This window comes from Dermochelys coriacea, chromosome 6 (genome assembly GCF_009764565.3).
Source record: "Dermochelys coriacea isolate rDerCor1 chromosome 6, rDerCor1.pri.v4, whole genome shotgun sequence".
NCBI classification, from domain to species: Eukaryota; Metazoa; Chordata; order Testudines; family Dermochelyidae; genus Dermochelys; species Dermochelys coriacea.
In genome coordinates this window covers 58,942,930-58,969,911 of record NC_050073.1, presented here as the reverse complement: position 1 = coordinate 58,969,911, position 26,982 = coordinate 58,942,930, and the positions used below count along the sequence as shown (strand labels likewise).

Sequence of the window (26,982 nt, the reverse complement as noted above, 5' to 3'; positions counted from 1 at the left end):
ATTTTTGGAATTCTGAAATTATTTTAGGAATACATTTCAGGTGGACTCAAAGGGATGCCTTCTCTTTAGCATATGAGGAGTTGGTCATGAGTGCCCCCTCGCACACTCACTCTACTAGCCAACATGATGATGACAAGGAAGATGACCTTCATAGACAAGTGGGACTTCAAGCATATGGCCACTGGTTCAAAAGGTGGCCTGGTAAGTATTGAGACTACAAGACTGAGGACCCTTTTAAGTGTTAGCCTCACTACAGGTGCAAAGGTCCTGGTGAGGTCCTTCAGCAATCTGGTTGTAATTGGGTGAGTAAAAATAGAATAGCCCTCTATCCAAAGGTGGAAGGCATTCACTGCTGCTAGGTGTACCCCAGAGCTCACAGAAAGGCCTGATGTCTTGAGAGTAAGGGAGTAACCTAGAATAGCAGGAATACTTGCTGTCTCTGGGGATAATTGTTTCTGTTGTACCCAGGTGGAAAGAGATGCCTCTATTTAGCTAGACAGCTTTTTCTGATGGAGTCCTTTCTGCTGTGATGGAGAACAGTTTGAATAGCCTCTGAATACGAATGCTCTAGGTCTGCCACCTATCCAAACACCAAGCTATGAAGTGAAGAGAGTCCAGGTTGGGATGTCTGATTCCACCGTTATCCTGAGTTAGCAGATCCAGGACAGGTTGGATACTAATGGGAGGATAGGTTAATATTTGCAAAACGTCTGGAAACCAGAACTGCCTGTGCCAGTTGGGTGTAATGAGAATGACTCACACATTGTCATGACAAATCTTCCACAGAACATGGGGTAGAAGAGGTCTGGGAGGAAAGGCATACCTCAGCGATCTGTCCAGGATCTGTCCAATCACCCTTGGATTCCAAACCTAGCACTGCTCTGGAGCTGTATATGTTGAACTCCCTGTTAATCTGAGAGGTGAACAGGTCCCAAGATGACACTCCTCGCAGAGTGAAGATTATGTTTAGCACTGAATTGTATATCTCCCACTTGTGGTCAGTGGAGAAGAGTCTGCTGAAATTGTCCGCCAGCAAATTTTGTTCACCTCAGAGATACATCACCAAGAGCGGGATGTGGTTTCAGATACACCAGTTCTACAAGTAGACCACCACTATGCAAAGATTAAGGGATTTCATACCTGCTAGTTCGTTTATGTAAAAGACAGGCATCATGTTGCTCGACATTATCCAGACGTGTTGGGACTGTATAAGTGGAAGGTTTCAGAGTAGCAGCCGTGTTAGTCTGTATTCGCAAAAAGAAAAGGAGTACTTGTGGCACCTTAGAGACTAACAAATTTATTAGAGCATAAGCTTTCGTGAGCTACAGCTCACTTCATCGGATGCATTTGGTGGAAAAAACAGAGGAGAGATTTATATACACACACACAGAGAACATGAAACAATGGATTTATCATACACACTGTAAGGAGAGTGATCACTTAAGAAAAGCCATCACCAACAGCAGGGGGGGAAAGGAGGAAAACCTTTCATGGTGACAAGCAGGTAGGCTAATTCCAGCAGTTAACAAGAATATCAGAGGAACAGTGGGGGGGGGGGGGGTGGGAGGGAGAAATACCATGGGGAAATAGTTTTACTTTGTGTAATGACTCATCCATTCCCAGTCTCTATTCAAGCCTAAGTTAATTGTATCCAGTTTGCAAATTAATTCCAATTCAGCAGTCTCTCGTTGGAGTCTGTTTTTGAAGCTTTTTTGTTGAAGTATAGCCACTCTTAGGTCTGTGATCGAGTGACCAGAGAGATTGAAGTGTTCTCCAACTGGTTTTTGAATGTTATAATTCTTGACGTCTGATTTGTGTCCATTCATTCTTTTACGTAGAGACTGTCCAGTTTGGCCAATGTACATGGCAGAGGGGCATTGCTGGCACATGATGGCATATATCACATTGGTAGATGCGCAGGTGAACGAGCCTCTGATAGTGTGGCTGATGTGATTAGGCCCTATGATGGTATCCCCTGAATAGATATGTGGACAGAGTTGGCAACGGGCTTTGTTGCAAGGATAGGTTCTATCAAAGCCCGTTGCCAACTCTGTCCACATATCTATTCAGGGGATACCATCATAGGGCCTAATCACATCAGCCACACTATCAGAGGCTCGTTCACCTGCGCATCTACCAATGTGATATATGCCATCATGTGCCAGCAATGCCCCTCTGCCATGTACATTGGCCAAACTGGACAGTCTCTACGTAAAAGAATGAATGGACACAAATCAGACGTCAAGAATTATAACATTCAAAAACCAGTTGGAGAACACTTCAATCTCTCTGGTCACTCGATCACAGACCTAAGAGTGGCTATACTTCAACAAAAAAGCTTCAAAAACAGACTCCAACGAGAGACTGCTGAATTGGAATTAATTTGCAAACTGGATACAATTAACTTAGGCTTGAATAGAGACTGGGAATGGATGAGTCATTACACAAAGTAAAACTATTTCCCCATGGTATTTCTCCCTCCCACCCCACCCCCCACTGTTCCTCTGATATTCTTGTTAACTGCTGGAATTAGCCTACCTGCTTGTCACCATGAAAGGTTTTCCTCCTTTTCCCCCCCTGCTGTTGGTGATGGCTTATCTTAAGTGATCACTCTCCTTACAGTGTGTATGATAAATCCATTGTTTCATGTTCTCTGTGTGTGTGTATATAAATCTCTCCTCTGTTTTTTCCACCAAATGCATCCGATGAAGTGAGCTGTAGCTCACGAAAGCTTATGCTCTAATAAATTTGTTAGTCTCTAAGGTGCCACAAGTACTCCTTTTCTTTATAAGTGGAAGGAATGCATTGTAGGCCCATCTGACTTCTCTTGGTTCCAGGAGATCAATATGCATCCTGACCTCCAAAGGTGTCCATGTACCTTGTGTTGTTTGGTTGCCCATGTGGGCTTCCTAGCCTAGGAGGAATGTGTCTGTGATTATGGTTGATTTGGATGTGGGAGGAAGGAAAGAGACTACATTGTGCACTTGCCTTGGGTTTGTCTAACAGGTGACAGAAGCCCTGACATTGGTGGGGATTGTCATTTTGTTATTCATGTTCTCTCTGTCTGGCAAGTACACCGATTGAAGCCAGGCCTGTAAACAACAGAGGTGAAGCCTGGGAAGGGAATTACATAAGTATAAAAAGCCATATGGTCTAGTAGGGAAAGACAGACTTTGACTGTAGTTCAAGGTCTGTGAGTGATTTGTTTTATCAGCTGCACAAGACCTAAAATCTGTACATTTGAAGGTAGGCCCTTGCTGAGGTTGAGTCTAGGATTGCTCCTATAAAATCTATGATCTGCATGGGAGTCAAGAGTAGACTCTTCCATATTTATGCACATCCCCAGAGTTGCCAGGAGGTGGAGCAAAGATAAGATTGCCAACTGAACTTCCTGGCTGAACCTGCCTGTTAGGAGCCAGTCATCCACGTACAGGAAGACGGTGTAGCTGTTTCATTTAATCTGTGCTGCTCCACCTAAAAGACCTTTGTGAAAACTCTGCGTGCTACTGCCATACTGAACAGGAGTATCCTGAACTTATAATGTTCTTGTCCTACCAAAAACCTAAGGAACCTTCTGTGGGTCGGGTGAACGTCCGTATGACAATAAGCATTTTCTGTTGAGAGCCACAAACCATGTGTCTTTTTCCAGGGATGGAATTATCAATGCCAGCATAACCATGAGAAATTTTAATGGGCGAATACAAATATTTTGCTGACACAAGTTAGGCCTCTGTGCATGCTTTTTCTTGGGAACTATTAAATAGTTGGAGTAGAACCCTTTCCTTGATACTGAGGTTCCCTCTCTTTTGAGAACAGACTCTCCCTTCTGTCAGAGGATCGCTTCATGAGTGTGATCCCTGAAGAGGCGACAAGAAGTGGATGTGTGGGGAGGTAGAGAAATAAACTCAATGGTGTAGCCAAAGTGGATGATACTGCGTACCCACTTGTCCTGTAGTGGGTGAAATATACTAGGTGGCCACTAAACATTTGGGAAACAGGTGGGGTGGCATAAGTGATAGTTTGCAACCCTTGAATGTCCTGTTGAAAGTAACCTTTCACTAACGGCAAGGTGGATGGGGCTGCATATCTTGGCCTTTCCAACTTTTGATGCTTGCATCGTGGCTCGTATGGTCATAGGTGGTAGAAAGGCTGCGAAAGAGGGCTTGGTTTATACATCAGTTTATGATGCTTCTTTTTCTGGGCCAGGGTATACAAGCCCAAGCATCAGAGAGTTGTCCTGGAGTATTAATAACTAATTAGAAGACAGATGTGTCTTTGCAAAGAGATTAGTTTTGTCAAAGGGCAAATCCTTGATGGTGATCTGAATCTCACTGGAGAATCCCAAAGTGTGAAGCCACAGTTTTTGCCACACTACTATTGCAGTTGCTATACTCCAGATACGGAAACAGCTGAGTCCACTGCGGGTTGGAGTGAAGTTTTTGCTATAAGTCTACCTTTATGAACAGGGGCTTTGAACTGGGCCCTGTCCTCCTGGTGGAGTTTAACTTTGCGCTCGAGGAATTTGACTTGTTCATAAATCATACTTCACTAACAGGGCCTGGTAGTTAGCAATTTTAAACTGGAGGCTGGTGGATATGAACACCTTGCTTCCTATAAGATCAAGTCATTAGGTGCCCTGTTCACAGGGGTGGGCTTGGGGTGTTGTTGCGTGGATCTTTCTGCGGCTTATTATACTACTAGGGAGTTGGGGGTAGGGTGGGTGAATAAAAATTCTGCCCCTTTTGCAGGAATGAAGAATTGCGTTTCAGCTCTTTTGGGGACTGGGGTGCATGAGGTGTGTGCCATACCACTCTGGCTGGTTCCATAATGGCCTTGTTTACTGAGAGAACTACTTGATTGGGTCCAGTGGGCTGTAGGATGTCCAGGAGCTTATGTATCAGTAATCGTGAACTTCCTGAAGTGGGATTTCAGGTTCAACAGTCACCCTCTGCAAGAGTACTTGGCATAGACGACTTGCGCCTCCTGATACTGGAGGGGCATACCCTTAATCATTTTTGTTGTCCTTTTCTGAACCTTTTCCAATGCCAATATATCTTTTTTGAGATGGGGCAAACACATCTGCACACAGTATTCAAGATGTGGGCGTACCACAGATTTATGTAGAGGCAATATGATATTTTCTGTTTTATTATCAATTCCTTTTTTAATGATTCCCAACATTCTGTTAGCTTTTTTGACTGCTGCTGCACGTTGAATGGATGTTTTCAGAGAACTATCCACAATGACTCCAAGATCTCTTTCTTGAGTGGTAGCAGCTAATTTAGACCCCATCATTTTATATGTATAGTTGGGATTGTGTGGGTTTGGGATGGCAAAAATATCCCCCAGGAAGGCATAAGTCTCAGTCCTAGAGGTCACTGGGTCCCAGTACTTAGCTGGTATTGTTGAATCCAGCACATCCATGGTTTTAGTGTTCAGCAGGTCCTTACATAATGATGACAGAACAGTCAGAGGAGAAGAGTCCCACCTGAAGCTCTTGGTCAGTGCTGGCAGAGGTTGATTCATTGGCTTACTAGCTGGTACCAGAGTTGGTACCCTTGGATGCTTGCTCCTGCTACTTTACCCTTGTGGTCAGGAGGCTTGAGCAGATATAAGTCTTTAAGACATTAGTGCAAGAACTCGCCTGATCTGGAGGGAGTTGGGGAGGGATCTGGGGTGCAATCTGTTCTTGTACCTGTGAGACTGTTCTTTACTCTCAAGAGAAGCCTGAGCCCATAGATCTTTGGGTTTATCAGATCTGACCTCTGCTCTGGAGCTCATGCTCAGAGGGGCACTGCTTGAGGACTGAGGTTGATGTACAAGAGGATGGGCTGACTGGGGTCTCATGGCTTTCTCTATGAGGTACTTCCTCAATCAAGGCTTGTCCCTCTTGGATCCAGGGGGAGAGGCAGATACTAGAGTGATTGGGATATGTGCCTCCCCAAGCCAGTAAAGACAGTGCTGGTGTTCATCACTGATTAAGAAAGAGCAAGGACAGGAGACACAGTTCTTAAACCTTGGAACTCTGGGCACAGTCCTTACCCAAGGGGTGGGGGAAATGGAGAGGGTTCCCAAGATGGGGAAAAATTAATCTACACTAACTATAATAGACTACCAAACACACTAAAACACTAAGAACTATATAAAATTATATTTACAGATAAGAAAGTGCAAAGAAGCTTAAGACATAGATGATGCTGACTCAGGCCATGTGGTGGTAAGAAGGACCTGGAGAGGCGGTCAATCTGCACCTCCCCTTATACATTTGGTACTGAGCAAAAGGAGCTCCAGAGCGCAGGCCAATGGACATTAATTGCAGGGTTTTCTGGCCTCAGGAGCATGGCACACATGCATGTGTGGAATACATGTAAGGACCAGCACATGAAGAAGAATGGGGAATTACATAATGCCACCCTAAGTATCCTTGAGAAAACAGCAGCAAACCATCTTATGCTGTGCATTCCTAAGGAACCAACAGCCAGAAGCAAAAACCATTTAAAACATGATTCTGATTTCAGACTTGCTATGAATAAATTTAATTTAAAAAAAAAACCTGCATCATTTGCAGTTCTTCCACAAATCCAGTTGACAAAATCCCATCCAGATGTTTGCTATGCAAGAACAACGAGCAAGAAAGCCAGGCAAGAAGTCAAAAACTTAATAAGTGGAGAAAGAATTAAAATGAAAAGAAGAGCAGAGGACAGAGTGGGATGGGGAACCTGCCTGAAATCTGATATGATTTTAAAAGTGACACAATAGTTAATATAATCTGTGCATAGGACATCAAATTTATTAGATTTTTTTTCCTTCAAAACCACGGGGGCTTGGCTGGTGAAGCCTGAAATTGTTGTTCCATAACCTTTGCTTTTAAATTAAACAAATGACCTCAGATTTTGGAGCAGTTTTTCACTCAGGGGAGAGAGTATGCCATTAAGAGAGTGCCAGAAACATATTTAATTATACAAGTCCCAAGAACTCCTCAAACGAGTGCAGACGTCCCGTATATAGATTTCAGGGAAATTACTAAAAGTTCATGGAGCTTAATCAAAACGTGAGATGTGAAGGGAGGCGCATGAAAGGTTCTGTATCAAAAGGGTAAATTCAATTTGAGAGACATTAATCTGATTACCTAAGAGGTACTGCAAATTGGATATGCTCCGTTGTGCACCATATACTACCTGGACAGATGGAGGAGCCTTTGTGCTTCATTTTCTGACATAAAATTAGTTTTTAAGAGACTATCAAGTTACGGATACAAAGTTAAAAAAATAATTCAGGAGTAGCATGTACAGTACCAGCTTGTAGAAAGAGACATTACTGACTTTATTTCCTTGAGTCTCTCTGGAGATTGCCACCATAAGGAGTTGACTTTGGTGTTTGTGTTTCAGCCTGAATGCTCTCTACACCTGCCTTACAGAAAACCAGTCCAGCAACATCCCTAAACAAAGAGCCCTGTATAGAGCTTTGAAAACCCAGACTTGCACAGACTGCCAAACTCAGGCAAATTTTATAAATTACAGCATTTTATCTAAACTATAAGTAATTGTCATATTCTCTTGGCTCTCCCTCCCACCCCCGCATGCCTCCCCACCCATCGTTAGCAGTTACCAGAATCTTTGTATGTATATAAACAGAATAAATTCTCCTTTCCAGTCAGGCTCCGCCTCCTTCCTGATTTTGCTGTTTCAATCCTTTGTTTTCACTACCATGACTGTGAATGATGATGTCATGGACACTGGATTATGAAATCGGTAAACAATATGGGCAGGCTTGTGGAAGATGCTTATTAAATGGGCAATTTTCTGTTTTACATCCAAATATCTCATTGGTATTGAGCATTGCTGGCGGGAGAATGATTCGCATGGGTGGGTTCACAAGTTCAGAGCAAACACTCTCAAAGTTATTAAGCAAAACTTCCATATTTTCTTATAGGATGGAATACCGACATTACAAGTGAGATTAACACATGCAGTGATTTACAAGCATTTCATAGAATCTAAACACTAAATACATCCTTATAAGACTAACACCTATTTTGAGCAAATCTTACCGTAAACTGGGCTGGTCTCCAGCTATGAGTTTCTCAGTTCTTAGCTAATGCCTGCAGCCTGGGCAAGAGCTGGCATCTGGCCTTCCAGCATCATAGCCACAATGAAAATGCTTTTTGTTTACTTCTTCATTTATATCCCAAGATTGTAAGATCACTGCTAACATCCACAAGAGTATACACAGATGTATGAATCCAGCCACAGACTTACAAAAGCTACAGCAAGAAAAGATCTTTTCTACCTCCAACTAATGCAGAATTCTGCTCTTTGGTATTGTATTTTGTCCAGTATAGTTTTAAATTACTTCAACAATGGAGCCAGGGCTATCCAGTCATGAGTTAAAGGTGCAGCTGTTATGGGGGAGCTTTTTTGAGAGGCAGACGCAAGGCAAGCCACACAGACAGAAGGGCAAACAGGGGATGCATGAGTTATTAATGGCCAGTTGGTACACATGGAGCAGTTGTGACTGTGCCAGACATCCTAGGTGAGGAGCTGCATCTAGTGCCAGCCAGTTGGTGGGAAAGTTGGATAAAGAAACAATTCCATGAAAAAGGAATGTTGCAGGGTGTGCAGGACTACAACCTTTTGATCTCTGTGCTGTTCCTGATGCACTACCAAAGTGGTGTGCCAGATCTAACAGATTACATTTTCCGAGTGGACTTAAATGCACTCACTGGGTTGATCTTGCCCTGGAAGGGGGCTTCTGCCACTTCCCTAGAGCGACTATTCAACAGTCCAACAGATTTCATAAATTTTTTCCACAGAGTCCAACAGATTTTTCCTGATATTCAGCTCAAATATTCTTTTGTTCAGCTACATTCCATTCATATCCTGCCCTACATTAACCCCTCCCCCTCTTCAGGTACTTGCCAAGAGTTACCAAGTCTCCACTTACTCAATGAGTGTCTACGCTAGCCTTTTTTCCTTCAAATTTCCCATCATTAATGGTCGGAACGCTAGCACAGAGCGGCCTTCAGTATTTTAACCACCATGTTATCTAATTCTGCACAAAAAGATCTAGTAATGCTATGGTTAAAACAGCAGCCAATGCTGGATCCTTGTCTTTCCTAGAGCTTGCATCATTGCTACTATGGGAACAGTGCTACAGAGAGACATTTCAGAGAGAAAAAAGGCTAGTGTAGACAAAGTCTTAGTCTAGCCAAGCTATGCAGATTAAGTTATTTTAATCTTCTTCATAAATCAATCTGTCCACCACTCTGATCATTTTGGTTGCTCTTCTCTGAATGCTCTTCAATTGTTTGACATATTTCTATTGAAGAAAGACAAGCAGCAGCCAAATATGATGCACCCCCAGTACAGTGTGTAAAATCTGCTGCTTCACAACAAAAAGGGGAGCTCAGAAAATCTGCCTATTTTGATTATATTCAGAGATAAGCCATTTTTGTTGATTTTTTGTGGGGAGGGGGCTTGAATTTATCCTTTTAGAAGCAGCTCATCCCTGGAAAGAAGTTCATTCACATGCCAGCACACTCCCAGCTCCAACCTCCAAAGAAAGTTAACCGATTCTAAACTTGCATGATTTAGAACAATAAATCACAATTACAACACTAAAGCAGGAAATACACACAATTTAAGCAGAAACACCAATACATTCATTTTTATTACAAATAAGGGGAGCCATTAATCATACGGTCTGCCTAGAATTAACAAGGAGTCCAATTTTCAAACATCCTGCAGTAAATCCAGAGCAAATCCAGCTGGAAAGCAGACATGTAAGTGGAACTAGAATATAGGCATGAGACTTTGAAGTCTGTTCCCTCTTCCTCACACACACACATATCCGTCAACCCTGGGCCACTCTTGCATGGTCTCATTTTAGAGAGAGTCATATGCTGTACATATTTCCACAGGTCAACAGCCGTCCCTTCACAGAGATGTTTTCCCATGCATATACATCCCCCAAACTCTACTTTCCTAATGAAAAGAGATCAGTTGTTAGTGCTATATAACTCCACAGAACACAGGGCTGGATGCTAGTGAACACAAAGTCTCAATTTTACTTCTATTTCCCTTACCCAATGTATATACAGAGCTGGTCACAGTGTGAGCCAAACTGAGTTTAGAAAATGTATCTGGACCTTGGGTCCCATCTTCATTTATTAAGTACGTTGAGGGATTAGCATGGCAATGCCCTGACATGGTTAAAGCATGGTATATAAAGGAGCGAACCATAATTTAATTCTGTTCAAAATCCATGCCATAACCCTGTAAACTCCCTCTCAGTGTGTAATTATAAGCTCCACTAACATAAACAAAAGGTCCGATCCCTTTGGATGCCCATTACTATCACCCACTGACATCACGGAAGCCAGCGCATCTCCCCGGGAGTGAAGTCAATACACAACATAGAGCAAGCAGGCTTTTGGAGAAGTGAGAGCACCTGTGATCATGTGCTGGTTTTAACAACAGTTATTGAAAATGGTTTTCAGAAAAGTCTGAAGATGGGAAGCATATTTGTGGACATGACAGCAGCACATGGCATGGTCTGGCCATGGGGCTCTAGTCAAATTGTCAAGAGCATTCCCAGCATGAGTAGTCAATGTCATTGACCTTCTCCTCTGCAACAGGTGTTTCCAAATGCACATGGGAGACAGAGCTAGGGCATGGAAAAGACAAACCAACAATCTATCGGAAGGGTCTGTGCTGGCACCCATGTTTTTCAACATGTACACAAATGACCTTCCACTTACCCAATTCTGCAAATTCACATACACAAATGACATTTGTTTAGATGTCCAAGCACGGTCATTTGCAGAACTTGAAGACTCCCTAAAAGGTCACTTGATTAAGATGGCCAAATACAGTAGTCACTGGTATTTACAACCAAGTGTGACCAAAACAGTTTTGAGTGCATTCCGTCTTTACTATGCCAGAGCAGCCCAAGAACTGACTATCTTTCTCAATGGACATTTCTTGAAACAGGATTCCCACCCTGTCTACCTTGGAGTAACCCTAGATAGATCTCTCACATATCTTCTCGACCACTTGAGTAAAACTGTGACTAAAGTGAGGTCACATAACCTTATAAGCAAATGGGCCGGCAGTTTGTGAGGAGCAAATGCTCAAACTCTCTAATTATTCAGTTTAGCCCTCTGTTACTCTGCATCAGAATAATATGCTCCAATCTGGCTCCATTCGTCTCATGTCAAATCGGTTGACACACAACTGTACTCAACTGTGCGCATCATAATTGGGATGCTTCTACCCACACCAATACTCTGGCTCCTAGAGTTAAGCAACATCACTCTTCCACACATCCATCATGAGGACACTAAAGAATGGTTGAGAAGATCAGGGCAAACACACACCTCTTTGACCACCCAAGAGCATGCTTGTCATTTAGGCACCCATTGTGGACCTGCTTGCCCTGCTCAGATTTCTCTGCTACATCAACATGGTGTGAAGAATGGTTTGTAGCTGACATCAGCAACCAGTCTATTATAACTGGCCCTGCCATGCATGTACCCAGCTTTGATTTGCCATGCCACTCATCAGTCCTTCTGAACTGATTTTGAATGGTTCAAAATATACAAGGTAAATATCCTTAATTCAAACTCTAAGTTCTCAAGCACCATTTTTCTTTGCCATCCATAAATTTCAATTATCATAAATGGAAATATTTAATCATCGGTTTGTGTGTGTACAATGAAATTGATGTTTATGTTATCTACAGATAAAAATTTAATTCCTCCAAGCCTACCTATACTACTTAATAAAGGCACTAATATCCATTAACAAAACTGGGGACTATTCCCTCTCTGGTGCTCATATGCAACTCAATATTAGGTGGAGTCTTTCCTTCTCCATGTGCATATGTGAATTGTTTTGGGCTCCAACCCCACCTCTGTAAGGCTTTGTCTACACCTACTCAGCTTTTAGCGACATGGCCGTGTAAATGCTCTTCGGGCAGCGTAAATGCTGTTCGTCAGCATTTTTGCAGACAAAATACTTCCACGACCTAGGAGTGGGGTTCGTGTTGTTGACAGGAGAGTACTCCTGCTGACAAGGAGCCGTTTACACTGCCACTTGCTTTGGTAAAACGTTTGTCTTTTGGGGCAGGGATGGGAGGGAAAGCTTTTTAAGCACCTGTCAATGACAAAACTTTTGTCTTTCAATTGGCAGTGTAGACAAAGCCTAAGAGTTGGGTATGCATGTTCCATGAAATTAATGGGACATACTCTCTTTTCTCCGACAAATGCAGGTACATAAATTCCACTAACATTACAGGGGCTGTTCAAGGAGGAATATAATCAAGACATCTTTGATGATTGCATAGCACTGTACAAGACTGAAATGAAATATCTCAATCATTAGGAAAGATACAGTACTGTCAATGATAACGAAAAAAAGATCTGGGTTTTGCTTATCATCCAAATACATACAAACCCCAGAAAGATAATTCCAGTGGATTCATATTCCAAAAAGATAGACTGTTTGGTTATGAATTGCCCTTTTAAAAAAAAGTACTCTAGTTAAATTGGATATCTGACAAATCCTCAGTATTTCACAAGATGTCAAGACAAAACATCTCTTCTGTCAAACAGAACTTGTGTAAACCAGCCTGTAAATGTAGAAAGGAGCTTGCAGCCATAACACTAAAGAGAGTAATCTAATGTATGTCAAAATGTTATGATTCTTTCTAACGTTTTTCAATATGAAGTGCTGGAGCACTTCACAGGAACAAGCACAGTTTCATGTGGCTTATAAAACTACAAAGATGAACAGCACTGATTCAAAAGCATGTTTAAAGGCTGTCTCATCAGCTCTAAGTTTCTGCAAGACAGAGGTGTTTGTGTTTTCACAGGGATTAACAATCTTTGTGACTGAGATAAGATTACTGGTAGGGCTAGCCTTAAAATGGGTAAAATAGGAACTGTGAAGTCTGGGGGCCCTTGGTCATCTTATTAATTCCCTGCCTGATTTCCTCTCTCCATTCAGCAGCAGGGTCCTATCTGGGGAGGGCTGTATGGCACCTTCCAACCTTTCATCCCCACAAATTGGAAGGCCATCCTTGCTCCAAAGTCTAATACAATTTCAGATGGCAATGTTGTGCAAGATTGAAAGGACACGCTAAACCCACTGTTACACTTATGAATTAAAAAGTACTGTCCAGCAATCTGTGCTTGTTTTAAAGAGAATGAAAGAGAACACCAGTCTCTCCAGACCTAGCAGAAACCTACAGACCAAGTCAAGTCAAAGAATAACTCTAACTTTTCCAAACAAACATTTCAAGACAGCAGCTAGTCAGCTGAGATTAAAGAAATCTGAGAGTTCCCTCCCTCCCTGCCTCTCTTTTCTTATACCTCTGTGCCTGCCAGAGAGGGCAGGGCTCTGCTCTTGGCCACAGCAACATGGCCATGACCTTTGCCCAAGTGAGATAGGGCATTTGTTTGATCGCTGCAGCTTTTGGTCCTGTGGCTGGAATATATTTTAATATCATAGAGTCTTTTGGTTTGGAAGGGTCCTTGAGTGGGTTATGCCATCATATCCCCCAGCACCAAAGTAGGAGTGGCTTAATTTTTCCTAAACCTGGGATGTTTATTCTTAATCCTGAGCATCCCCACTGATGGCAATACAGAGCCTTCCTTTTCACCTCACAGAATAAATAATTAGTAACAAATACATTATTTGATGTATTTTACTTCCTCTTCTGTTCAAAGAATATTTGTGGAAACAGACGGCATTTTTTCTAATTTATTCTTTGTTCAAAATTAAAGTACATTTTTTTTAAAATGTTGCTTATGCTACACATTGCTATTCAAGCTTTGCTGCAACTATGAGATAATATGGTGTGGGGTACCTAGATAGATGGAAAGTGATTAGTGAATTGATATTGTTTCTGTTCCTTGAATGGATGTACACTTCCCTTAAAAAACAGATTTCTGGGACAAACGCTCAAGGAAAATTAATTTAAAACTTGCTTTAGGATTCAAATACGCAAGCCTACAATTCACTTTTTCCATGAGTGCACATGCTGGCATAACCCGATCATGTGAATGATTGCAAAAGCAAAATGAAAAGGGCACAACCATGGCCACAGCGAATTTGTTTAATTATCTGAATGCATATTCACAGAAAGTGTTTTGCAATAGTTGTTAAGCTCTACTTCTAATATTTGTTTAACCTGACACAGCTTAAATATATTTCTTCTGGGTCTTTCCACAACTAACAAGGATATTTTGAGTTTGTCCTCTTTGTAACACATTTGTATACTGAGGGCTAGCTCCTCAGGTAATGCTTTTGAGCCTGGTGACAGCTGAGAGCTGGTTTGGCCCTCACTGCAACTCAGAGCAGCCATGAAGCTGCTGTAAATTACATCTGGTTGCAACAGCCCAAAAGGGGATTATTCTATAAACCAAGATTCACTGAAGTGCTGCAACACTCTGAACATGCCCCAACACAACCCCTATATTGGGAGCTGCAAGAGGGTTGGTGTAGGGCCAGCTATGCTGGCTGTACACCATTGGAGGATTCCTCTGTGCATGAGGAATCTTCAGCTGGCCAATTAAACTAACTACATTTGCATTGTGTCTGAGGAGTGGTACAAAGCAGACTTAACAGAGTCCAGGATCTTGCTCACTTTATTTCTGCCTGTATCACCTCCTCACCAAAAGCCAAATTCAGCCCTTCTGTAATGCCACTGATTTAAACCATTACACCACTATTAATTCAGCCCTAAAGATCTCTACTGTTATAGGAAAATATTACCTTTTCTTAAGCAACCTTTTAGGACCCAATCCTGCAACTGCTCCAGGGTAGAAATGAGGTGGGGATTGGGCCTGATCCAATACATGATAATGGCCCCACAAGTTCCCTTCCAATGCACAAACACAGAAGCAAAGAATAAAAGCCACTGTAGCATTTTGTTTCTTCCCAATAGCATATTTAGAATAGCGAAAGGTTCATTTCTGGATGTTTTTCTAAAAGATTATCCACACACCATACAGTTTACAGAAACATGACTTTGACGTGGCTAATATAAGGTTTTAGATATATATAATCCAAGAGAATTAATTCCTTATGGGACTAATATTGTATTATGGATCCCTTCACAACTAGGTTACAAGCTCAAATCCAGCTTAAGTTGGTGATGAATGAAAGGAATGGTGATCTTATGATAAGAACATGGTCATGAGTTCTAGATTATATTCCTGACTTTATGTGATGGGGTATAGAAACCCCACACTGGACAACAAGGGGTTATGGAGCTGCTGTGGGTCAACCAGCCCTGGTCTGCCACATCTGCAAGAGATGCACAGTCTGGAAGAGGAGTTAAAAAGGAGCAAAACAGCTCACTTGTGGGCAGACCAAGGAAGAGAAAAGAACCTCTGCCTTGTAGGTCCTGAGAAAAGGGCTAAGGGAAGGCAAGATCTCTCCCTCAACAACTGCCTGAAGGTCACCCCCTGAGGGAAGGGAAGACCTGTTTCTGTTATATCCAGAGAGGAAGGCATTCATCACCACAATTTACTAACCCAGTTTATTTGTGTTGATTCCCTATGTTTTGTTTATCGACTACCCCTGAAGGGGAGAGACTTGAAACTCACCTGCACGGAGGGCCAAGGCACGGGCAGGAGGCAGCCACCACCCCAGGAGGAAGACAGCTACCACACCACGCCCGGCTGCAAAGAGATGCCAAGCAGTGAGCCTCCCTTAACAGCCTCCTGGGACAGACTGCAAACTTTGGACAATAGCGGGCTGGTAGAAAGTGGCCACGGGAGGATAGTCTTAAGGTGCTCCTGAGCGTCAGACCCTTTTGTCACCCTCACAGGGCCCTGGGCCGGATCTCAATGGAGTGGGAAGGATCAGGCTCCCCTACCAAAAGCCCCCTCTGCATGTTGAAGGGCCTAAGCTCTGACCACTGAAAAATGGGAATGATAATTACCTGCATCACAAGGGTGTTGGTAGGCTAGTTCATGAATATTTTTAAAGTCATTTGAGCTCCTCAGCTGATAAGAGAAATAAAATTGCAAAGTATTATTATTATCTGCAGGTTGTTTGGTGGTAATATCAAATGTGTTTGGAGAATGTCTTAGTCCAATTCCTAGTGAACCAGTGTCCACAGTGCAAAAATCATCATGACAGCTGAGCCCCTTGCTGGCAGATAGGAAAAGTACTGAATGGGTCTGAATTCCACTTTCACTCACAGAGGTGGTCAGTATAGGTGAGGATTGAGGCATTTAGTGGGAGAATTTGTATGAAAAACTTGTACCTCTCCTGCCTCTTTTTTCTTGTTCTGGGGATAAATAGAGATCTTCAAATCCCATGACTATCACTCCAGCACCTTTCACCAGCATGAATTCACCCAATTAAAAAAAATTCACATACAAAAGTCAACAAATCCCACCTCATTCAGGGCGCTCCAGGGCAAAAGTTCAAAATAATGGCACCAGAAAATTTAGATACACAACTAACTCCCATTACTATCCACAATAGCTGCATGAACACATTTAGCATAATCACTACAAAAAATTATACCCGTGCCATCTTCCAGAGTTCTGATTTTAGAATACCATCATCTTTGCTTGCATGAGCCACTAACACAATCTTTCATGTACAAGGAATCCAATACTATCTAACAATAGATGTATATTTCAGCATTTTTTCAGGATTTTTTGACACTTAACCAAAGCCACAAATTACATTTAACAGAGAAAAAACAGTTATGAACCTGTTCTGTAACTGTTGTTCTTCAGATGCATTGCACATGTCCATTCCTCTCGGTGTCAGTGCATTCCAATGGCTGTTGGAAACATTTCCCCTCAACAGTACCCATTGGGCAGCACAAGTTTCCCCTGCTGCCACACACCATTGTGTGCATGTGACAGGTTTCAATCAGTCCACCGAGCCTCTAGGGGCGATGGAGAGCCACTGTCCCACTGGCAGGCCTTAGTCACACCTTTCGGTCACTGGGGGATTAGTGTGGAAGGTGTGCCGGCCAGAGTCTGCAGCGCGCCCCCCAAGCAGGGGAGCGCTGGCACGAGTCTGCGGCGTGCCCCTCAGGCAGGGGAGCACCGGCACAAGTCTGTAGCACGTCCCTCAGGCAGGGGAGCGCCTGCGCAAGTCAGTGGCATTCGGGATTCTGCTACCCAAGGCGGGTTGGCCGGCAAATATAGTGCAAATATAAAGGGCAAAGCTGCCTCTAACCCTCTCAGTTCCTTCTTCTTGCAACTCCAATGAAGGGGTTAGGAGGATGGGTTGTGGAATGGATATGTCCAACATATCTCAAACAACAACTGTTACGGAACAGGCTAGTAACCATTTTTTCTTCTTCCCACTCTAGCATCATCTCTGAAGTCTTGAGCCACAGCATAGTGGGAGCAAATGTGTGGACCAGGTTGCCACTCTACAAGTGTCTGCAATTGGAACTTGTGCCAGAAAGGGCACTGAGGCAGACTGAGCCCTCGTTGAATGAGTGATGACTCTGTTGGATGGAGTGACATTAGCCAAGTCATAGCTCATGCATATTCCAGATGCGATCCAGGAAGAAATGCTCTAAGTGGAGACTGATTGACCTCTTACTCTGTCTGCAACTGCTACAAACAGCTGGGAGGATTTACGAAAGTGTCTGATTCTGTCCAGGTAAAATGCTGTGACGTTCCCCTGGGGTTATCTGGACTGGTAATCTGCTAGAGCACTCTAATCCTCGACTCTGGGAGCCACCGTTACCCAGCTCTGCTGTGAGAACCCCCACTCTTGGGCTGTTCATGCACAGCCTTTAGCATGTAAGCTGCTCCCAGATACGTGAGTGAGCACTTTTGGCCAGCCGCTGCTTGGATTGTACAACCAAATGACGCTAGCCAAAATCTCCGGTCCCAGACAAAACCCTAGGAACCTCCGTCTTGCACTGCCCAGTTATACCTGCTCGACACTGCAAGCTTATATCAGTTCATCAATTTAACAAAGAAATTGATATGTACCAGGCTTGTTATCCCAAGGGGAGCCTCTGGTACGCTTCAAACCAAATGCACTGCTTCAGGTAGAATAAACAAAACCAATTTATTAACTACATAAGATAGATTTTATGTGATTATAAGTCAAAGCATAAGAAGTCAGATTTGGTCAAATGAAATAAAACTAAAATGCATTCTAAACTGATCTTAACACTTTCAGTGCCCTTACAAACTTAGATGCATCTCACTGCAGCCTGGCTGGTGGCCTTCAGCCAGGCTCTCCCCTTTGATCAGCGCTTCAGTTGCTTGGTGGTGGTGTCTGTAGATGGAGGTGGAAGAGAGAGAGAGCATGGCAAACGTCTCTCTTTTTTATCATGTCCTTTCTTTCCTCTTGGCTTTGCCCCCCCTCTTCAGAGTCAGGTGAGCATTACCTCATTGTAGTCCCAAACTGACCACGGGAAGGGAGGTGACTCACTGGAGAGTCCAACAGATGCTTTGTTGCTGCCTAGGCCAGCGTCCTTTGTTCCTGTGAGGCTGGGCTGGGTTTGTCCCATACATGCCCTGATGAGGTGTGAACTGCCCCGGTGCTCCTGGAGAGTTTTTCCTGGGCCTCTGCTCCTGGAGAGTTTTTGTCTGGGCTTGTTTAAGCCATGAGAACACATTTTCAGCCTCATAACTATATACATGAAATTACAACCTATAACATTATTATAACAACAATGCTCAATACATCATGAGCCTTCCAAAGACACCCAACATGACAAACTTTGAATTGGATACCACACAATCATATTATAAGGATGAACATGGGGGTGCAGGGTGCTTCCCCGAGGTACAGAGTGTCACAAATGCCGATGCTCTTCTGACACTGAACATACGCAAATGCTCTTCCTCCCTGGTCATGTGTGCTTTGGGTAAAATTCAGACAAATAAATTGGCTGATTGATATAGAAAGAGGAAACCACCTTTGGGATGAACTTTGAATGAGGATGCAGGTAAACCTTGTCCTTAAAAAATGATTGTACATGGAGACTCTGCTATTAATGCCCACAGCTCCCCTACTCTTCAAACCAAGGTAATGGCCACCAAAAATACCACCTTCATTGATTGATGCAACAGCAAGCAGGTAGCCAACAGTTCAAACGGGGGACCCATAAGTCTTAACAATAGTAAGTTTAGATCCCACAGAGCAATGGGGTCTTGAATTGAGGGTATAATTTGATTAAACTCTTTAAAAATTGCATGGACATATCATTGGAAAAAAAAGAGCGATTGTTAACTTTAAAATGGAACGCTGAAATAGCAGCCAGATGTATTTTGATGGAACTAACAACCAAATCTTTGTATTTCAGGAATAATAAGTAGTCCAGAATATGTTGAACTGAAGAACTGGTTGGTGATACCCTTACTGCCAAGACCAGGTGGGAAAATGCCTCAATTTAGCAAGGTAAGTTCTTGTAGAAGACTTTCTACTATTTAGGAGGATCTTTTGAACATCTTTTGAGCAAGCCTGCTCTTGAGTGTCTAGCCATGGAGCATTCATGCAGTTAACTGAAGGGATTGTACACTTGGGTGGAGTAGGCAACCATGATCCTGGGAGATTAGCTCTGAGTCTAGTGGAAATGAAATTGGGGTTTCACTGACAGCACCAGGAAAGTGGAGAACCAGTGCTGATGGGCCCACGCTGGACTACAAGTATGAACTCTAGCCTGGTTCTGTTTTCTCTTTAGCAATACCCCTTTGCATGCATCATACAGGATGGAGAAATCTCCTGTGATCAGTGTGAGAACTGGTGTAAGAGAGTAGCTGATAAGACCCACCAGAAAGGTGCAACAAAGAAGAAGTGTGAAAGCCACCTTACTTACTATATCCTGCCAAGTTGCAAATTTGACATCAGGTCAGCAATACTCTTTGAGGAACCCATTAGAGGGAAAACCTTGCTTACCACAGTAGAGTGGGGCTTCTGACACAACTGAACTCTAAATAGGGAACTTCTCTACAGTTGTCTGCAGCATGTAGTATGGGCCCAACTATTCTTGCAATAGCTAGTGTGACAAAGTTCCTCCTCTGCCTTGGTGTGTCCTGCACTTATTGGCGGATTTGCTTGCCTCAGAGATTCACGGCAGCCCTCAGTTTGGCCACTCTTACTAGTGGTTCAAACCTGCCATCCACTCAGCTAACCTCATCACTGGCCAGCATGGGGGGAAACAGAGAACAATCCCCGCAGTCTCTGTGTCCCACCTAGTGGGTCGGGGACAGGGCAGATCCCTTTCCAATTTAGACCTTCCCTTCTGGTGTTTCTCACAGACCAGGTCAACTCCTCCTGTGTCCGATCAGGAGTTGGGGGGATGAGGGGGAACCCAGGTCCACACTGTACACTGGGTTCCAGCCCAGGACCCTATGGATAGCAGCTGTCCACAATGTTCCCTGTATCAGCTGCGTGACAGCTACAACTCCCTGGGCTACTTCCCCATTGCCTCCCCCCCAGTACTTTCTTTATCCTCACTGCAGGAACTTCTTCCTGAAGCCTGATCACGCTTGAACTCTTCACTCCTCCAGTAGCACGCCTTCTCACTCCCTGCTCCTGGCACGCCCCCCTACTAACTGATGGGAGGTCCTTTTTAAACCAGGTGTCCTGATTAGCCTGCCTGCCATAAATGAATCTAGAAAGTTCTTAATTGGCTCCAGGTGTCTTGATTAGCTTGCCTGTCTTAATTGGTTCTGGCAGGTTCTTGATTGCTCTAGGGCAGCCCCTGCTCTGGTCACTCAGGGAACAGAAAACTGTTCATCCAGTGGCCAATATATTTGCCTTCTACCAGACCCTGTATCCCACTGGTCTGGGTCTGTCACACTAGAAACTGCAGTTACCATACAAGGTGGTGATTGGCTTTGAATTCTTACTCGGAGTTACCTTTTTTTCTCACTGATAGATACACTGAGAAGTTAACTCTCTTATTATTGCATGAAAATGTGTAATTATTGCTTCAATTTCTATGGAAAATACAATACCCTGAAATTAGCACAGAAAGAAAATGCAGTATTATGAGAAAGGTGTTACAAGGCACGGCACATTTGTATAGCATGAATGTAATATTGAGATCTGCAGTTTGAGTCACTGTACTTGAAGTACGATTAGTGTACAGTCCAGTGAACACAAATGATAGGTTATCCTCTTTGATTTGTGGCAAGGTGTTTCTCTTTTGAATTGCTGATAATTACAATCAATGAACAGGAACATAGGATTTACCATATCAGATCAAGCCAGTGACTAGTCAGTATCTTGCCTCTCACAATGGCATCAGAGGAAGGGGGAAAACCCCCTAGTGCACATGGCTAATTATGCATCAGAGATACTACAGAGGAAAATACTATAGAACTGGACATTGAAAATTTCTTTGTGGCCCCTAGGAAACGTAGTCTTTTGGTTAACATGGGTGATCTTCCCCCTTAAATGATGAAAGTTACAAAGAAGTTTTAAAATGTTTTTGAACTCCAGCTATACTTTATGCTAAGCTTGATAACCCCAATCCCATGTGCCCCCAAATATCAACAGGAGACTGCAAGTGATAGTGGGTATTTGTGTCAGTATCAAGTTTCAGCTGTGATAAAACGGAGCTCCTACCTTCAGACAGGGACATGTCATCAGCTGGAGACACCAGGTCTGCCTGGATATCAAGGCCATTACTCAGCCGTGTGGTAATCTGATTTGTCAAGATAACCTGCAAACAGGAGGAAAAATTAATTATTATAGCTACTGGAGCTATACTGGAGCCCAGACGAGAACTAGAATATACAAAGACAGACAGACAACTTCACACTCTGACCTTCATCAAGTTCATTTCTCCTGGAAAATTTGGAGCTACTTGCAATAACTCGTCAATGGGATATTGTAAAAAGCACAGCAAACTGAGGAGACTTTCAAAGTTAGTCAAAGAGAAAATATTACCTACCCTGTATATCCATACCACCTTTTTTCAAGAGAGACTGTAATGGGATCCTGCCCCAGAGAAAGCCCCCTGTGCACAGAAATGGCGTTGCAGGGATCCTTCCACTCTAGCACCCCATATTGCATGTCACTCTGTGATCCAGCTAGGTCACCTTTCAAGGTCAGTCCCCTTTTGGGGTAACAAAAGTCCAACTGAAAATCCAAACAAATGATCCTTCTACCCCTCTTGGGCTATGCTGAAGTTCCCTGCTCTTCACCCTTACTCCTGAGCCCTGCAGAGTTCTTCTTTGCTACTGCAGCTGAGCATTGCCACCTAAGACTCTCCTCCTGGAGGCTCTTTTTCTCCTAGTAGGTATCCCACTGCCACCCTATATATTTGCATGTGGCTTTCTGCACTCCCTAGTTCTGATGGAGACCAGGAGCAGAAATGCTGAAGTACAGCACCATGAGAAAAGCTGTTGTCATGATATTTCCACATTGACCAGAGGTAGGCAGAACTCCAGATCTCAAAAGGTAGCCTGTTTTCTTAAGGTTTCCTGCCATGTTTTACTGATTCAAGAGGTTTCAGTAATAATAATACAACTTAGCACTCATCTAGTACTATACAAATTCCTCTTGCTGTGGGGATGAACCATTAGCAGTATAAATTCAAAGTTCAGTTATTTTTTTTCTAATGAGAGATAGAAACAAACTAGTACAAACACTTAATGCCAACAATACAGTGATACTGACTGGGTAAGTGTGGATCTATCGCAGTGTAATCATTTGGTGGCAATGTAAGTGATTACCATTTCCCCAGAATTACCAATGATAATTGATCCCCACTCTTGGAGACTGAGAAAAGCTATAGGCATGGGTCTAAGGGTCCAAATCTGCTAATAGTCACACATGTAAGTAACCCAACTCCATGCATACTCCCACTGAAGTTATTGGACCAGAGCTTCAGCTCTACCTGACACAGTGAAGGAAGGCACAAAGGTGGCCTAAGTTGCATCCAGGTGCAATGGCCCCAAGAGCCTCTTCTAGCAGCTGGGCATCACCATAGGGCAATGACACCACCACAACAACATGCTCCCTGTGCTGGGTACTAAATGGTGGATTGGCAAAGACCTGGCTCCTTACACTAGGGGAATTCCCAGATAGCCAGTTATGTCAGCATGCTGACTGCTTTGTATCACCAGAATGGCATCCAGCAAAATGGCATAGAGGGAACTGTGGATCTTCTCCAATGGGAATAATCATGAAAGTAATGCCTGTGTGTTTGCAGGACTGAGTGTTAAAGCTGTGACAAAGTGGAGTTTTCCCCTTGTTATATTGTATGTAAGAATATGTGAGTCTTACTGTTTTGCATGAATACTATGTGTGCTTCAGTTTCCTTGTGTATTGCACCAATGCCTATGTGATGGGGATAAGGGTGTGTGACTTTTGCTGAGACCCTCAGGAGCTGGTGAGGTTGCTCCAGCTCCCTGCACGTAAACTATGGACAGTGCCCTTCGTAACCTGAGAACCCAGGAGCAGGATGCAAGCAGGTGACACTTTGCCTGGGAAGTGAGACAAAGACCAGAGAAGGAGCAACGGGCATGTCAGAGGCCAGGCAGAAGGGTCAAGTTCAGTCTGCTGGGGGACTCACGGATGGAGGGAGTCCAGGGCGTCTGGCCCGTAGTTCCCCCAAGATGGACTTGGCTGAAAGTCACTGATTTCTGTGCTAACAAGTTCTGTTCTACACTGTGTTCCTGTCGATTAAGAAACCTTCCATTTTACACAGTAGCTGAGAGTCCCGGCTGACTGCGGAGTTGGAGTGCAGGGTCCTTTGGCTTCCCCAGGAGCCCTACCCAGGCGGACTCGCTGGAGGAAGCACACGGTGTGAAAAGGGATGCTGAATGCTCTGAGATCAGACCCAGGAAGGCTGAAACTATGTAAGCTTCTTGCCCTGATGACAGTGAGAGGCATGCTACACAGAGTCCTGACAGAGCAGGTCCAATACGTCGGCCTGGTGCCTCCGTGACAGGTTCATCATGAAAATTTATTACAAAAGACAAACCCCAGAATTCAGGTTTTCAAGTAACAATCAGGTACACACCACTAATGTCACTATCATCACAAGATCAGCACAGAGCATGTACCTCAGATACCAATAGAAAATAAACTATTCAAGGGGGTGGAAGAGTCAGGTGCTTGGAAACCAGTTTTGTGGTTATAATAGGATAAACCTCTATTCAAATGATAAGGTAGAGCCCAAGGCACAAGCCTGACAGAAGCTTATAGAAAACTCCAAGTAAACAGAGGCAGATGTAAAAGGAGGGGTAGAATAGAATTCACATCAACATTATACAGTTTTCAGAGTAGCAGCCGTGTTAGTCTGTATTCGCAAAAAGAAAAGGAGTACTTGTGGCACCTTAGAGACTAACAAATTTATTAGAGCATAAGCTTTCGTGAGCTACAGCTCACTTCATTAGATGCCCAAATAAATTTGTTAGTCTCTGAGGTGCCACAAGTACTCCTTTTCTTTTTGTGAATACAGACTAACCCGGCTGCTACTCTGAAACCTGTCATTATGCTAGGCACTGAATTTAGCTGTATGGAGTGGAAATCTATCAACTTCATGAAAAAACTCATACAGATACAGACAGACATCATCTTCCTCTCCAAATGAAACAGATGGACATCATACCAAAAGGACTGAAGGTAAAAAATCCATTACAATCTACATACCACACAGACTATGCTGACAGCTTGTGCCACACACTCTCAAAGAAACTGCGGAACCACCTGATCAACATCCTCTACAGCAAACAGGGAAAGATTAAGAATGAGCTCTCAAAACTGGATTCTCTCATAAAAAAACAACCTTCCACACAAACTTCCTCGTGGCTGGACTTTACAAAAACTAGACAAGCCATTTACAATACACACTTTGCTTCTCTACAAATAAATTTGTTAGTCTCTAAGGTGCCACAAGTACTCCTTTTCATTATACAGTTTGAAAGAGAAACTTCAATGATTAGTTGCAATACCTAAAATTAAATAAATATTTGCTATATGTATATATGCATTCTGGTGTAGTACGATGTTTTTATTGGCACAAGTTTGCACTGACCACATTACTCGTAAGTGTCAAAGGTACCCATGAGTGATGCAGTCAACCCAACCCTGGGCCAAGATAAACAAAATATGATGGCAGAGTATAAAGTTTATGTCATACATCTGAGAAAAAAGCTATTGTATTTAAGATTTTTTTAAAAAACCCTAGAGGTACCATATTTCATATTCCTCCCCTTCCAGTGGACTCTACAGGCTTCAAACTGAGAGAAAACTAGAAATTGCATAACTGGACTCTGTACCTTTCAGGTTGGTCAGCTCTCCTCATGTCAGGGAACCTTGTGGCACTGGTCTAGATGGAGGATTGTAATCCTCTTCACCCTTCGTTTTATAAACCAGCCATACCTCTGATTCTTATCTTATAGAATCATAGAATCATAGAATATCAGGGTTGGAAGGGACCCCAGAAGGTCATCTAGTCCAACCCCCTGCTCAAAGCAGGACCAAGTCCCAGTTAAATCATCCCAGCCAGGGCTTTGTCAAGCCTGACCTTAAAAACCTCTAAGGAAGGAGATTCTACCACCTCCCTAGGTAACGCATTCCAGTGTTTCACCACCCTCTTAGTGAAAAAGTTTTTCCTAATATCCAATCTAAACCTCCCCCATTGCAACTTGAGACCATTACTCCTCGTTCTGTCATCTGCTACCATTGAGAACAGTCTAGAGCCATCCTCTTTGAAACCCCCTTTCAGGTAGTTGAAAGCAGCTATCAAATCCCCCCTCATTCTTCTCTTCTGCAGACTAAACAATCCCAGCTCCCTCAGCCTCTCCTCATAAGTCATGTGCTCTAGACCCCTAATCATTTTCGTTGCCCTTCCTTGTACTCTTTCCAATTTATCCACATCCTTCCTGTAGTGTGGGGCCCAAAACTGGACACAGTACTCCAGATGAGGCCTCACCAGTGTCGAATAGAGGGGAACGATCACGTCCCTCGATCTGCTCGCTATGCCCCTACTTATACATCCCAAAATGCCATTGGCCTTCTTGGCAACAAGGGCACACTGCTGACTCATATCCAGCTTCTCGTCCACTGTCACCCCTAGGTCCTTTTCCGCAGAACTGCTGCCGAGCCATTCGGTCCCTAGTCTGTAGCGGTGCATTGGATTCTTCCATCCTAAGTGCAGGACCCTGCACTTATCCTTATTGAACCTCATTAGATTTCTTTTGGCCCAATCCTCCAATTTGTCTAGGTCCTTCTGTATCCTATCCCTCCCCTCCAGCGTATCTACCACTCCTCCCAGTTTAGTATCATCCGCAAATTTGCTGAGAGTGCAATCCACACCATCCTCCAGATCATTTATGAAGATATTGAACAAAACGGGCCCCAGGACCGACCCCTGGGGCACTCCACTTGACACCGGCTGCCAACTAGACATGGAGCCATTGATCACTACCCGTTGAGCCCGACAATCTAGCCAGCTTTCTACCCACCTTATAGTGCATTCATCCGGCCCATACTTCCTTAACTTGCTGACAAGAATGCTGTGGGAGACCGTGTCAAAAGCTTTGCTAAAGTCAAGAAACAATACATCCACTGCTTTCCCTTCATCCACAGAACCAGTAATCTCATCATAAAAGGCGATTAGATTAGTCAGGCATGACCTTCCCTTGGTGAATCCATGCTGACTGTTCCTGATCACTTTCCTCTCCTCTAAGTGCTTCAGGATTGATTCTTTGAGGACCTGCTCCATGATTTTTCCAGGGACTGAGGTGAGGCTGACTGGCCTGTAATTCCCAGGATCCTCCTTCTTCCCTTTTTTAAAGATGGGCACTACATTAGCCTTTTTCCAGTCATCCGGGACTTCCCCCGTTCGCCACGAGTTTTCAAAGATAATGGCCAAGGGCTCTGCAATCACAGCCGCCAATTCCTTCAGCACTCTCGGATGCAATTCGTCCGGCCCCATGGACTTGTGCACGTCCAGCTTTTCTAAATAGTCCCTAACCACCTCTATCTCTACAGAGGGCTGGCCATCTCTTCC

The 26,982-nt window shown here is 43.5% G+C and overlaps 1 protein-coding gene across 7 annotated transcripts in view; it reads right to left on the bottom strand.

Annotated features, from left to right (window-relative positions):
• The window catches only part of RAD51B (RAD51 paralog B), a 634,909-nt gene that overhangs the window by 281,670 nt on the left and 326,257 nt on the right, over nt 1-26,982 (bottom strand). For all 7 annotated transcript variants that reach the window (XM_043517414.1, XM_038405609.2, XM_043517417.1 and 4 more), the window contains one exon: nt 21,582-21,678. In XM_043517414.1, the coding sequence (XP_043373349.1) occupies nt 21,582-21,678 (97 nt within the window). The remainder of the gene's footprint in view (nt 1-21,581; nt 21,679-26,982) is intronic.